The sequence below is a fragment of the Tyto alba genome, unplaced genomic scaffold, assembly GCF_018691265.1.
Source record: "Tyto alba isolate M040663 unplaced genomic scaffold, T.alba_DEE_v4.0 Super-Scaffold_38, whole genome shotgun sequence".
Taxonomy (NCBI): Eukaryota; Metazoa; Chordata; class Aves; order Strigiformes; family Tytonidae; genus Tyto; species Tyto alba.
Window position 1 is genome coordinate 36,262,900 of NW_024881313.1, and position 15,434 is coordinate 36,278,333.

The window sequence follows — 15,434 nt, forward strand, 5'->3', positions numbered from 1 at the left end:
TCACACTGTAAAAATAGCAGCCCCACGGACTTCGAAGATGGAGCTTGGCAGGCTCAAGCTGTGGTCCTTGGGTGGAGTAGGTGACTGTAGCAGTTGCCCAAGGTGAAACCTCATCTCTGTTGGCCATGGCCCACAGTTTTCCTTTGACCTGGTCATTCCTGAAGTTCTAGCTTCAGTGCACACAGTCTCAGGTGTATTTGCCTACTGGTCAACAGCCAAACCCTTGGTCATACCCTAGGATCAAAAAGGTAGACACAGGCGGCTTTTGAGTGTTGTCTTCTGTGGTGGTTGATCTGAGGTGTGTTTGCTGTGGCTGGTGGCATAAACCCTGATCACCCAGAGGGCTGAGCTGCCTTTCAGGAGTTCTGGGCAGCTGTGGTTCCCAGTAAGACCAGTGAGAGCCTACTGGGAGCTGTGGCTGCTTGGTCCCTTTGTTAGGTAGAACTGCTGTGTACTTTGGCACAGGCATGAGTATAACATGTGCTGTGTTGTCTGGATTCAGTGCCAGTGCCCGAGGCAACCTACAGAGGCTGAGACCTGTTTTTTTGATGATATTAGGCAGAATGCCTCTCAATGAGGGGCAAAAAGTTGTGCCCAGGGCAGCAGAAAGCCACAGAGCCCCTCTGAAGTGCAGCTGTGTTGGGCGTTGGAAGATTTGCAGGCTGTCTGCAGGACATGGTACACCACACAGCAATGTCAGGAGAGTCAAATTCCCTCTGGAGATATGAGGGCAATAGTCTGCCACTTACCAGGAAAACATCAGGACCTTTAGCTGCCTGATAGACATAGCACAGTGTAGCTCTGTTCTATTTACCTTATAAAGAGCAGAAGCTGAATTTGTCCTTCTGGGAGTCAAAGTGGTTCTTGGAGGGAGAGCAATGCACACCTTTCACATCAAAAGGGAAAAGACTCTTATTTGTGAGATGTTCCCCGATTTCACCTGATGCCCAAACACTAAGGAGATTGTGTCAGTGTGCAGGAACACAGGATGCAGCAGGCCACTGAGGATCTACCAACGTAAATCTTTGTGTGCAGTTCATTGCTTTCTTGGAGCACTGTTGCATGACTGTGTTCTTAAGAAGAACGTGTGTGGCTGGGTAAGCGACACGTCTTGCCTACAAAGTCCAGGATAATAGCAGCCCCAGAAAAACAGGCAGCAAGCCTAAGGTTTTGCCTCAGCCCTCTTCTCTTCACACTAGCAGAATTGGTGATGTGACCTTTAAGCTGTCTCCTTGCAGATGTTTTCTGTTGTGATTTTTTTGCGTCTGTTCCTTCTTAGATGAGAACTTGAAAGAAAATGTTAGAGCTTGGCAAGCTGGAGGGCAGGGGGGCTCTGTTTTTCCATCCGCCTTCTTGGGTTCCTCCCTTGTCCCCCGATTCCCAGGCTGCCCACTGGAAGGATCTGGCTTCCTCTGTTTACCCAAAAGTGTGACACTGCCATGCTCCGGTGTTTGTTCAATCCCTTCCAGCTCCTGATCCCGCTGAAATCCCAGGAAGATTTGGACAAAGCGATGGAACAGTTGGAACTGAGCCCTTCCCTGAAGAGCCTGCGGATCCTTGTGAGCGCTCCAAAGAAAGCGAATGTGAGCCCTTCACCTTCTCTGCTCTTTTGTGTCCGGAGTGAGATGCTTTGTTATTGTGTTGGGGAGTGGAAACGAGTTCTCCTGACGGTGCAGAGCAGAGGGCAAGCTGGTCGTGAGGGGGGGTCAGCCCTGCTCTGGCTCAGCTGCTTGGAAATCCTCCCACGGTGGCAGCCCAGGGGCTGCTCTCACCTCCCTCTAGTTCCTCCTGCATCCTGTGAAGGGTAAAATACCTTACAGATCCTCAAACAAGGTTAAACCCAAGAGAACCCCTCATGCTTTCTGCCTAGGGATGCTGTGACCATTCCTCTGTAGCCTCTCCTCCGTATACAGGGTGATGCCCTGGCTCTTGCCATGCTGGGTGGCAGCGTGGGGACTGTTCCCTCCATGTGGTGCTGCAGTAGTAAAGGCCAGGAAGAGCAAACTGAAGAATCCTTCAGTCTCATGCTGGACTGTCTGCTTTTTTTTTTTTTTTTTTTTCCATATTTATTTATTTGTTTTTCCTGAGCTCAGTGGTTTGCAGTTAAGCCTGTTAGCTTGACCTTGTCTGCACAGAATGTCTTGCCAAAGCACATGTCGTGCTGCCCCAAGCACAGGCTGTAAAGCAAGGGATTTGCAGATGTTGCAACTCTGTTTCTTCCTTATATTTCCTAGAAATACTGGAGAGACTGGGAGTCTTGAAATTCATAGTGCTTGTCCTCAAGCTACCGCTGATGCTTGCAGCTCCTGGAACTTCTCTGCTTTTTTTGAGAGGATCTCAGAAAGTTCAGGGACCAGAGTCCCAGGGGAAGACTGAGCCATCAGTTGGGGTTTCCTAAATCCTGGGCAGAAGTGGTGCGATCTGCCCTAGCAACTGTGGGAACACAGCAGTATTGCAAGTCAGCTACTACAAGCAGGGAAGCCAGGAGGAGAGGCTCTGATTTGGGGATTGCAAACCTGGGTTCAGGTCAGGGATCAGTCTTTGTATCTATCTGGAAATAAGGCAGTGCTGGAACAGTCTTTTATGTCAAATATCTGTATTTACCATTACCAACTGGAGCTTAATGTTATTAGAATATTTTTAATAACAGATGTGAATTGTTTGTGAATGATTTTTGTATCACTCCAGATTACATGCATGTCTTTTTTTTTTTTTTTTAATATAGTTCTTGGGTAATATGGTCATAGGGAGCCAAAACCAGGGTTTTACAGTTTTACGTGGTGTGTCCACAAGGGCTCTGGCCAAGTTTGATCATTCCCTTTGTCTGATTACCAGCTTCTTCAGCCAAACAACAGTAAACAGCACGAAATGAGGATCTCCCGATCCATGGGTGATATCATGGGATCCCTGTACAAAGACTCGGAGAGGACACGGAAGTATTCAACAGGTCAGTGAAATGCAGCACCCTGTGGGGTGTTTTGTGCTATTACAAGCTGGCCACCATCCTCTTTCTCTTATCCATCATAACCTTGTAGCTGCTACAGGCTGGGCGGCCACCCTGATGTCTCCCACCAAGAACTCAGTGCAGTTGCTGCTTATCCTCAGCCTGAGGGAGAGACTCTGCAAGCCACACAGGTTGGACGAGGTTGTGCTAAGCAGAGAATCACGTTAGGCATAAAAGCTAAGAAGAACAGGGGATCTGAGGTGTAATTTGAGGGAGGAAATGCAGTGATAAAAATCTCCAGTGAAGTCGATGCTTCTGAGCTTTATCAAAGTGAAGAGTGAGGATCTATAGAAAGCCAAGGGTTTTTGAGACCTCGACGTACTTATTTCTTTAACCATCTGCTGTCGTTCTCTTGGTGTCTCTCCCCCTTTCCCAATTAGCAGACTAAAGCTTGGGTTCCTTAGCTCCTGAGCTGGGACTGGCTTCACTGCATAAGGACCAATCTGTTCTCGTTGGTGAAATGAAGTCTGTGGGTAGGTGCTTTTGTGGTTTCTCAGGAGAATGGATGTGCACAGTGTTTTGCAGTGGTCACATTTCAGATGAAGGGGACCATCCCTTTCCTTCAGAGGTGCTGGGAGTAGATACCTGTGGCCTCTGAAGCCAGGCTGGCAGATGTCTAGTCTTGAAGCCTTGCAAGAACTGGATTTTGTTCATAGCCTTGTATGGTCTTTTCTTTGGTTTTCTGTGCTCGAGTTTATGCTTTTCTTGTTTTTTAAAATACTCTGAGCTTTTTAAAGTGACAAGTACTCTTGATAAGCTGTCTTGTAGGACCTTTTGTGTGAAAAATCTTGTAGGATTTTGTAGAGAGCAAGGTGCCTTGTGCAGAACTGGTAAAGCAGCCCACATGACTGTGTAGCAGGGATATAATTATTCATCTTACAACCTATAGGCAGAATTAATGATTTTGTCATACAGCAAATATTCTCTGCCATGTCTGTGGGTGCTGGTTACAGGGTAATTTCTACAGATCCCTATTGTTTTTGTACAATTATTGGACAACCATAGAAATGACAGCATCAGAAGCCTTGAATAAAGTGGGGCCCTCCTATACAAATATACATGAAGATATACTTCATCATTCAAAGATCCTATGTACATATATGGCAGTAAACAGTTCCACACTATTTTCTCTGTGCAACAGAAGAGTACTTTTCTCCAAGAATTTGCCCTTTCTCTGTCTCATAATCTGTGCTGCCTTGACAACGTGTCCTGTGGTTTGCTGCATCTGAGACAATGATACATAGGAAAGGTCCAGTATAGCCCCTTGTGCAGCTGTGTCCAATTCTTACTGAAGCCAGGGGTGGGTGGTACAGGTACAGTAACTCCCTTCGGGCCTGATCTTTGGATGCACTAGGGTTGTCGTTTTCTATCGTGTTGTTTCTTCTAGCTCAAATGACTCTTGAGAGTTTGTCCAGAGTCTGGCAGAGTCACTAGATGACCCTGAATGAAATGCACACACAAATACATGGTAAGGCACAGAGCCTCAGCAGAAACTCTGCTTGTGCAAAACATCTCTGCTGCTCTTTTTTTGGCACTTGTTAATCTATTAATGTAAGCCAGCAAAGAGCTGTGGCACCAGGAGCTGTCACTAATGTGTGAACTGGGCGTGATGGGTAGAATTGATTCCATGTGTAGCTGTGCTAGCAAGAAGATTAGTTTTTGCAAAGTTAAGACTTTCCTATGAGTTTTTATGCCATGCTTTGGCCTTTCCTTGTGTTTTGGAGCTGCTGTAATACCAAAGAGAGGACCTGACCAGGTCTGTACCACTGACCATGAGATGTCACTGCTTTGAAGAGCATCCTGCAGATAAAACAAGGCAGACAAAGGAAGAGGTATCAGCTCTGCAAGGGTAAGAGCCTGAGGTACAGATGGATTTTGAGGGAATGCCTGCATAGCAGTGTGGAGGAATGGGTATAACATGCTGGCTTAATCTAGGTAACAGAGGAGGAGGACTGGGCAGCACCAGATGTAGGATAGAGAGTGTGCTGCCACTGGGAACTTCAGGAGGGTCTGCATGCTGATTGCTAATGCACCAAAGCCAGTGTCCTCAGCACTGTTATGTAGTTAAGTAGCAAAGGTATCCATCCCATGCTACACTCATCCCTCTGTTTTTTTCCATGCAGACCTTCAGTCTTGCTCTTAGTTTGTAAAGAGGTTGCAACAAACCCTCTGCATGGTAACAGCACACCAGACCTCTCTTTGGAATTATCTATATGAAGCTACTGCAGCTCTGCTTAGGAGGTGTTTGCAATCCAGCAGATATATTTTTTTTGACTTTCTGAGTCAGAACTGGGTAATCTAGCAGCTGGGCAGTGAGCTGAAAGGGAAAGCAGTGTTTCAAATGGAGCATAAAACTGAACATCAAGCAGTAGACAAAGAGATGATCCTATGTTGTGGTTCCCTGAACTGGAGATTTCACTGAACTTGATGGATAGTCCAAAGGCAGCCTAAGAGGTTGGGATTTCTGTAGGAGAAACTATTCTTCACTTGCAATTGCAAGGTATTTCACAACCTTTGCTTCTGCTGTCATCAAAGTGGTTACTATCAAGAGAGCACCTTAACTCAGTTTGGCCTTCCTCTTGAAACCACATTTAAAAGGAGATTTAAAATGACTTTATAAAAAAAGGTGGTTCAGGGTCATGTTCTCAGTGTTTCTGAGATGTCTCATGTTTTTCTGCTGACTCTGCCATGTTAGCAGCAGCGAAAAATAATAAAACTGCATGCTGTTGGCACAAGCACACTGGAAGGCGGGTAGATGCTCTGGGGAAGAATTGGCTATTTTTGCTTCTGCTGGACAGAAAATGTCTTCACTCCGTGTCCCTGAAAAACCTGATGCAAAGTCAATATTTTCTTTTTTTTTTTTTTTTTTTTTGTTCACCTAAACTTTTTCAGTGGATATCCCCCCCCTTTTTTTCAGGGGGGAAGTAAAAAATTTTCCAGTCTCTTGCTGACCACCATCTGCAAATGTTCAGCTGAGTGCCAGGAAACTTTGGCTAAAATCTATTTGGGTTATGGATTTTCAGATAACTAAGGGTTGTCTTTATTTACTTTGAGGAAATACCTGTTTCAAAACATCATCCAGAAATTATTCAAGAGGCCCCATTCCAGAATCACCATTTAATTGGAAACATTTCCCAAAAATGTTTTGGTTTTGTTGTGTTGTTTGTTCTGTTTTGTTTTCTTTGGGGTGGGTTTTTTTTTGTTTGGTTTTGGTTTGTGTTTTGGTTTGTTTTTTTTTTTTTTTTTTCCACAATGGCAGACCAGGCTGCTGAGCTGTGGCATCATGTGCCTGCCAGCCCTACCCAGATCAGTCACGAATGCTGGCTGGGTCCAGGCTGTCGAATATGGACCAGCCATGGGAACAGCAGGACTTTTGCCTTGAAGAATTGCCACTGCAGTGATTGTGCTGAGGTTTTCATGGGTGCTTGGACATGTGTGCAGCAACATTTAACCCCTGCTAGCATGCTGGGAGGATTTGAATGCAGAACTCCAGAGAGAAAACTATACAAAATTCTGCTGGTGCACAGGCTGGCCTGTGAGAAACAAAGGCTTGAAGGTCATATCTGTGCCATTAAATTCACAGGGCCAGGACACAAGCACTGGCTGACCGTTGATGAGGTTGCTTAATCATTAGCACATTGCCTGGCCAACCCCGTATCAACGATTGCTGTCCCAACAGTGCCCAAGCACAAGTTGGGGTAGCATGGGCTAGGGACCTGTTGCAGGAGTCAAGATGAATGAGACTCCCTCTGTTTTGAGAAAAGGAGGGGAATTTGGCTGTGTGCGTCATGCCAGCTGCTTTAGGGCTAGAAAATGGGTTCTGTCTTGCTTATTAGTATAGAAGTACCCTAAAGTTTGCCTGAGATCAAGATGTAGGAATCCATCCTCGGAGGACGGAGAGGAGGGAGACTTGTAGGGGTTCCACTGAAAACGAAGAAATCAGGGGAGATTTGATCCATCTGCCCACGCCTCCCCTCAACAGTCACAAAGAAAGAAACTTCCTACAGGCTTATCTCTTCTTCTTGAGCCCTGTGTTTCTGCCAGGGCTCAGAGGAATGGCACATCTTGATGTCATGTCCCTCGTTCGGCTCTACAGCGACGTCATCCCAGGGCTGGGCTCTCCAAGGCTGCAGCTGTGAGCGTAGGCGGCTGCCAACAAACCCTCCCCAGCTCTGACTTTTAAGGGGTTTCTCCTCTCTGTCGGGACCCCTGCTTGATGCTGATCGGTGATGGATGAGGTTTTGGGAAGGACCTGCCAGGGCAGGGAAAGGGTGAAGCCAGGGAGCGCGGAGGCGGAGGGAAGCCATGCCTGGCACGGGAGAGCTGGCTGTACGTGCAGCACCACAAACTGCACATACTGTATGAAAGACGCTTCTTAAATAAAAATAACAGAAGGGAACATGAAAGACCCCAGTAGATGCCAGCAGTGACTGTAAGTCTCCATGCTGGCCTGGATCACCCTGCTCGGGACATGCTGTGCTTTAGTCTCAAATATATGGCTTTACATTAGTGTGTGTAACATGGAGCAGGAATCCCTTCCCAAAGCACCTTGCTCCAAAGGGTAACTGAGGTCAGATGCTCAGCCGGTGCCAATCTGAAGAGTTTCTCTGAGTCCAGGAATCCTGACTAGAACTGCTGAGATCTGGCCAGCATTTGGCTTATGAAGTGCCTCACAGCCCGCCTCATCCCCAGTGGGTCTGAGGACTGGAGCTGACATGTCATCCTGTAGATCCCAAGAGGACAGTGTCCTGGGGGGTCTCGTCTCCTCTGCCTGCTGCTGTTTCTTGAGTATTAGGTCAAGTGTGAAGATGTGTCAAATGCACATGTGGGCTTGTCTGTCTGGTTTCTTTCTTTTCCTCTGGGTGGGTAAAGCAGCATTATTTAATATATCCAATATGCCTTGTATTGCCCCCACTGTGTATTAAACCAGTCACCGAGTATCAGCAGTTGCTCTCTCTCCCTGACTCCCGTTTTCCATTTCCCCCACACCAGCAGCACTGAGATTGCCCGAGGTTTTGTTAATGGCACAGGAATAGGGCTGGAGCAGGGAACCAACCTTCACCTCTGGGGCCCTGCTCCCACCACCCTCCCTGCCTTCCTCCCAGGCAGATGGGCATGCAGTCAGTGCTCCTGGAGGTGTGAAGCTGCATAAATTACTTGGAGCAGCTCTTCTACTAAAACAGCCTGGCTGAAACGGATCTGGTTCAATCCAGCAGTTTCCAGGCGTGCAAAAGCCTAAGCATGTTGTTTAACTTCCATGCCTGCTGGGAAATGGCTAGTGTCTTATCCCCTTTTACAGTTTTTTGGCAGGAAATGTGACTCTGGAAGGTCAAACACAACTGACCTGATAACTGGGAGTAGTTGTTACAGGCAAAGGCTTAATGTGAGATCATGCAAAGTCTTTACACTTGTGATAAATCTGTTTAACTCCCTGGGTTCAAAATCAAACAGGGCATGTACAGCTCTTTGTAAAATCTGAGTCGAAGACTTTCTGGGCAATGAATGGGTTGTTGCAATGAGAGATCCCAGCACTGCATGAGCAGACCCACACCTCATCGTAGCAGTAACAGAAATGCTCAACAGAGCTAAGATACAGTGGTTACACCATGCCAAATGCTCCAGCAGCTTTTTGGATCAAGAGCCACCCAAATGTCCTTATGCTGCATTCTGAATTGACATCTGCTAAGCAAACAAGGGGATGATAATTCAGTGATTTATCCAGGGTGCCCGAACTGTTAAATGGTTAAACGTTTGTTTATTTATCTTCAAAGAGAGGATGCTGTACTTCCCAACTGGTTTTGTTTTTAGGGCTGGTGGAAAGCCAGTTCATTATGAGCGCCGCAGCACTCGAGAGATTCTCTCCCCTTGATCTTGGCGTTACTTCAGTTGGACTTTTTTCCGCTGTGTTCCTATCCTGCAGGAAATCTGTGAAGGAGAAAATAGGAAGAAGGAAAAAAAAAAAAAAAAACCAAACTCAAAGCCATATGACTTTTATTTTTACAATCTGAGCAAAGAGTTTGGAGGAATACATACCGTGGGACAGAGATATCTGTGTATTTGGTATAAATCCAGCAAGCCTGATTTAGTGATCATTAATGCTGGTGTGACACTGTTAACATTAGAAGCTCCTGATGCATATCAGCTTAAGTGAAAGGTGCAGGTTCGGATTTTTGATGTTGATGGTGCTGATGGATTTATGCCAGATATCAGTCTGGCCCAGTAACTGTGATGCAGAAGTGTTGTGTTGGTCGATAAGTGTTGACTTTTCACGATGGGTTAGGCCACTTTGCGGTCCCTTCCTCTTGAGATACTGTGCTTAGCCTGCACATGTTCTCACCAAATGGTAGCAATGAACCAAAGAGTTTCCAAGAGCCCTGCAAAAATGGACGCAAAGTCTAAGGAAACACATCTCCATGTGCTTTCTAACTCTTCAAGGATCTGTGCTTTCCAGAAGTCTGCTTAAAACCAAGTTGTTGTGTTGTGTGAAGGCTCACATTGCACAATGCCGACTGGTTAAAGCTCCAGCACGGAGCAGCACAGACCTCTGTCAGCAATTCCTTGCCATGAAGTGAGGACAGCTCAGGGATGGAGGGGAAGGACTGTGGAAAGACAAGCAGAGCCAAGCCTGTGCATCTGGGCCAGGTGAGGGCAACACTCCCTGAAGTCTGAAAAGGCACAAGGAATCAGTTAGGGTGGATTTGGAGGTATAAGGGGGAGGAATGGGATGTATACGTAAGGACGCTGTGGAGTTCTCTCACAGGTGCAAAATAGAAACCCCCTTCTGCTAAACAAGCCCTGTGGTGGAGCCTGCAAAAGCCTTGTTGTCTGTGCTGGGGTGCGCATGATGCACTGCAAAGCCCCAGGGGTTTCCAGGTGGCTCTGCCTGGTGTGGAGCTACAGACAGGGGAGACAGCCCTTCCTTGGTGGGAGATGGGACGAGCTAATCCCATAGGTTGTTCCCCTCCCCATGCTTCTTGGATTCAAGGGTTGGTTTTCCTTCCTCTTTACTTTCGCATAGGGAAGGGGGAATGAAGAAGGGTATTTGAGCGCAAATTGTTTTCCATATAAGAAGTGTTGAAGTGATGTTGCAGGGAGTTCACCTAGGATGCTTCCCAGATTCCTGAACAAGGCAGTGATGTGCTCCAGGGAGGAAATGCCCAGAGGTCAAATAGGGGAGGTAGGTTTGTGAGTTTGTGTTTTGCTGTGAGATTGACTGTATCACAACAGAACTCTGGAACTCTTTTCTTTCTGGCATTGACAAAGCACCTGGATGCAGTGCACAGTTTTGAGGATCCAGGATAGGTTAAAGGCCAAGTCTGCTAGATGTTGTGTGGCCCCACAGTAACAAACTGTCTCTGTTGCAAAAGTTGTGTAGGATGCCCATAAACAGTATCACATCTCTAGCTCCTCTTGCTTCCACAAAAGTTCACACTCAGCAGCATGTCCAGGAGGTCCGTGATCGCTGTAACATGTCTCTGGAAGAATCTGGATGTGGCAACTCCTCTCCTTGACCTGTGCCTTTCTTGTGTCCTAGGCTCTCTTCACACTGGCCGGAGCTCTCCACCCCCGGGCAGCGTTCCTGAAGAGCAGCAGCAGATTGCTCGCCAAGGATCCTATACCAGCATCAACAGCGAGGGCGAGTTCATCCCCGAGACCATGGATCAGAACGTAAGTGGAGCCAGGGTGTGTGGGTTAAACCGGGGCAGCATCAGGCATAAGGCAGGCTGTGCCACGAGTGCCATTCCCACATTAAATCCCCAGCGGGCCCTGTGCATGGGGCTCAGGCCAGCTTTTTCCAGGAACGGGTGCCCCCAGGCTTCCAAGGCTCAAGAAACAGCAGGCCCGATTTCCAGGAACCCTAAAAGCCAGCTGCGGTGGTGATGGCAACATGCTCAGGTAGCTCTTGGAGGAGCACAGATCTGGGACACACATGCACGCCAGCTGCCCGTCACTCGTGGCCACAGCCTTCCCAGATCCCGGGGGCCACGAGGGAGTGTGCCGAGTCACCGCTTGCCTGCGATTGCAACAGCCTGGGGATGTCAGCAGCTCTCGCTGCTTCCCGTGTGCCGTTTCTGCCCGGGCTCCGGTTGCAGTTTTTGGCTCTGCCCACAGCTCTCTGTGGTTTTCTCCCTCTGTCCCTCCCCCCCATATATATATATATATATTTTTTTTTTTTCTCCCTCTGTCCCTCCCCCCCATATATATATATTTTTTTTTTTCTTCCTCCCTTAAGGAGTTTGTATATTCCAGTCCCTCAGTAACAAAAGAGCAGCTAGTTCTTCAGCACAGTGATCAGCAGCACCTCTTCCTCCAGTCAATTTGGTACCCATGATGGGGGAAACTGCCGTGTTTGAGGGATCAGAGGGGGAGCAGCTTACACTTCCCTCTCCATTTGCATTTCTGCTCAAGCTATAGCTCCAAAGAGCTTAATATAGGTCCTGTGAAGCCAGCTGGGCTGTCCAGGAACACAATTCATTTTTGCAAAGCTCTTGGAAGGGCAGGACCAGGGTCCACAATTTGCAGGAGGGCAGGCCATGCAGGACGGACGTCCGGAAGCCCTAAGCTCACTCCAGCAAGCTGCTGTGACAGCCCCCAAGGACCTTGCCTCAGGACACATGCATTTCCTACGCTTAAATAGCACCCACTAGTTCAGCTTTTGTGTGCAGGCTGTGCCAGTGTTTCCATGGCAAAGTTGTGTTTTCCACAATTTATTATACAGCCATTAATAAAATAAGAAGTCACTCCGGGTGAGTCTTGGCAGTGTCAGAGTGCAGATGTATCTTGTGCTCCTTGCAGCCAAAAGTTGGCTTTCTATTGTTTTCACATGCCTTCCAAACACGTTTGGTAGGATTAAGACAAAGTGTGTGTGCGTGCAGAGGGAGGGTCCCCATGAACCCCCCCTTGGGTGTAAATCAGTGCAGCTCCACTGGCTGTTAATGGAGCTCTGTTAGCGCTAGCTGAGCTCCGAGCCTGCTCCTGATGAAGGTTCCCAGATGCTCTTCTCGCTTTTTCCCAGCGTCACACTGTGGGTGGCCTGCTGCCCTTCTCTGGCAAATTAAATGCAGGAGAAAGGGGATTTGGGGATGGTCGTTTTTTGTTTGGTGTGTTGTGTTTTTTTTTTTTTTTTTTTATTCTCATTGAGCAGCACTGCTTTTCCCCTTATGGACTAACAAGCTGGTGCTTGCTGCCTTTTGGGGGATGCCCCCATGCAAGCCTGTGATGTAACTGTAGTCTTTGCCTTGAGACCAGCTTGGCAGATGAACAGAGGCTGAGTAAGGAGCCTGCTTGGATTCCCAATTTTATGCTTTTTAGAATTGTGTCTGTTTTAGCATTATTTTAACTGCTGGGAAAGACCTGGCATGGCTGGCAGAGGTGGCGAGTGGGGTCTAGCAGAGATCTTGCTCCTCTGTGGTTTTTGAAGGATGAGGCTTTGGGGTAAACTGAGAAGCAAAGAAAAATTGCACTTTCCAATTGGAACTGTCCTGCCAAAACAACGCGAGCTGTTATGACAACCAGCTGAGGAGGTCTAACACAGGAGCAGCGTGTGGAAAGGGAGGCTGTTGCTGTACACGGGAAAGGAGGAGTGATGTGGGTCCAGGAGCCAGGGAAGGGTGACTCCACGTGGTGTTTAACCCTCGTTGTTCAGCTTTCCTGGGAAGGAGCTGGGCTTGGGGCTGGCTGTGGAGTCAGGGTTAGCGAGTGTTCACAGTGGGTCTGCAGCCAGGAGGAAGCGTTGTACCGACTGCAGCACAGCGTGGCCCTGAGCAAGTTCTGCTCCACGTAGAAGTGCACATAGCCCCTAGGTTTGCCACTCGATACAAAACCTCTATTGTTAATAACCAGCTATAAATAACCCCATCCAGTACAATGTCTCATCCAGGAAGCAACACAAATGCAGCTTTTGACTCACTGAGCTAGTGAGAGCCAAGATACTTCCTCCAGCCAAAAGCCCTGATGATGCTTCGCTTATCACCAGAGAGGAAGGCTGGTCTCGTGTGCCAGGGCAGCTCGGGGATGTCAGGAGTCCAGGGCTGTGATCCTGGCTGTGGCCCACAGTACCCACTTGGCCTTGGGCGCATTGCTTGTGTCCTGATATTATTTTATTTCATTTTTATTTTTTCACAAATACTTTGAGCATTTTGAATCTCATTGACTTCTCAGCCTGCTTTGAACGTCAGGGTGCTAACTATCTTTGCCTCAGTTTTCCTACTAGCAAATAGTAGTTGGAAAGAACAATAGATGGGGTGTCATAAATGGATTTCCACTGGGAAGAAAACTTTTGTTAGGTTGGATTTCATCTGTACTGGGGTTGGCATCATTTGGTGTAATTCAGCCAGCTGCGGTGGAGCTTTTTTGACCCTGCAGAGATTTGCTAGTACTGGAGCTTGAAGAGCTACAGTGCATGGTTTTATTGTTTTTCCCTTTTCTTTCACTCTCAGATGCTTGAAGCTTTCATCAGCCCCGATGGGTCGCTGTCTGGGAGCTGCCAGTCGCTGGACAGATCTGTGGACAGGTGAGCTGTGCCTGTCACCGTGTTCACAAGCTGAAATACAGCCTCCGCTCCACGGCGGGAGAAGAGCGGGATCAGTGGCATCCCTTGAGGTTCCTGTTGGGATGAGGATGCACCTGAGAAAGCCCAAGTTTATCTTGAATGATAAAAACCAGATCCTAGCAGAGACATCGGTGTGATGGTACAATTTGAATTGCAAGAACCTGAGCTGGACAGAGTAACTGGGAATCTGCAGCCAGTCTGGCTTTCTGTGCCCAGATTTCCTGCTTCAGTCAGATCCTTCTCTTACCCCTCTGGCTTTCTGCAGTCACTGGGTCAGTATTCCATTACACTCTCCATGCCTCCTCCTCCTCCCAGGGCATGCTGTCTGCTCTCCACTGACCACTTGTAAATTTGGCAGGCCCTGTGCACTGCCAGCAGCCACAGAGGTGTCAGTCAAGGTGCTGAGGACACCAGATGAGCAACAACTAAGTTTAGCTTCTCAGCAGGAAGCAACTAGGACACATTGTACTAGCACAGGCTGCCGTTCAATAGTTGGTGCTGCTGGTTGGTCCAAGCTCACACGTGCACAGCAACCGTGTGTTTGCTGCTGTGCACGGTAGGCTGTGTATAAGACACAGTGTCCTTTTGGGAAGCAATATATATTTTTTTCCATCTGCATCAAAGTTTTTTTTTTTTATTTTTTCTTTTTTTTCCCCCTGTTGCTTTTGCCGTACAGCACCAAGGCTGTGTTCCAGCAAGTCTGCATTGTGTTGATTGTGCGGCGTGCTTCGGGTTTGCAGCGCTGTGCGCTTTGGATCTGTCTCAGCATCAAGATCCATTTCCTTTTTGTGGCTTTTAATAATTTCCTGTGATGTATTTGCTCATTGTTAAGGCTGTATCGAAGCTGGGTTCCTTGTGCTCCCAGCTTTGGTTTTGCATAGACTTTGCTAGGAAGAACAACAGAAGAGCACGGTCTGGTTGTAACACGCTATTACGAACTGAGGGAAGAGTGTTAGGCATGTCTGTGAGAGGGCAGTATAGCTTGATTTGAGATTCAAAGAAGCAGGCAGCTGCGTTGAGTCATGGGATCTAGGAGCTCGAAAAGGCACAAGGAGGGCTGTATTCTTCAAAGGCAGAAAGGAGTAAGTATGGCTATTCCTGCAAAGATGTAGCTGAGTCCTTGCAGCCAATTGCTTGAGATGGCATTAGCCCCAAGAGGGCAGAGCTAGTCACCAGACATGGTGACCTGTCTGGTGCTAAGAAATAACATGACAAATTCCTCTTTGCTGCAGCAAACCCGCCGTGATCAGCTTTGACATGAGCAGATTTTAGAGCAATTTACAAAAGCAGATTTCTACTACTGTGCCTATTTTGTTAAAAGGGAGAGTGGAAAAACAACCTGTCCACATCACCCTGTTGGCCCTTACAGAGGCTGGGGGGAAGCTATGGTTGCTGAGATCCCCTTGCAATGCTTTATCACCCTCTCAGTGTAGTTTACAGACCTTAAGCCTTGAAGCACCAATCCCACACTCTCCCTCCTGGTCTCCTGGGAGGGTGCGTGTGCCCACTGGTGGTATGAACCCTCTTGTGTTGGGACGGTTGGGGATGATGTTACAGAGAAGGGGAGACCTGAATGAATCAAGCGTGACTGAAGGACTTCAGTGTGTCCATCTGCAGCAACTAAGCAGTGTTCATAGAAAGCAGAGTTGCATGGTTGAACAGCTGACGTTGAGGGAAGAGAAATCTGTAGCCCTCCTTCTGTGCTGTCTTGTGCATAGGGGTTGTGGTCTTTGGCTGCGTAGTTTCAGCCTGGTGACTGTGGTGTTCTTCTGGATCGCAGCTTCTTCCTGTAGCAAACAAAAGGGGTGCTGCAAAAAACAAGCTTCATTCTTGTACCTGCTGAAGATGGGAGCTCAGCTGGGTAGTCTGGTCTCATCG

The 15,434-nt window shown here is 47.7% G+C and overlaps 1 protein-coding gene across 4 annotated transcripts in view; it reads left to right on the forward strand.

Moving 5' to 3' along the window:
- The window catches only part of LOC104365343 (mitogen-activated protein kinase kinase kinase 3), an 82,329-nt gene that overhangs the window by 54,293 nt on the left and 12,602 nt on the right, over window positions 1-15,434 (forward strand). For all 4 annotated transcript variants that reach the window (XM_042802193.1, XM_042802194.1, XM_033009738.2 and 1 more), the window contains 4 exons: window positions 1,470-1,583; window positions 2,836-2,947; window positions 10,539-10,672; window positions 13,444-13,517. In XM_042802193.1, the coding sequence (XP_042658127.1) occupies window positions 1,470-1,583; window positions 2,836-2,947; window positions 10,539-10,672; window positions 13,444-13,517 (434 nt within the window). The remainder of the gene's footprint in view (window positions 1-1,469; window positions 1,584-2,835; window positions 2,948-10,538; window positions 10,673-13,443; window positions 13,518-15,434) is intronic.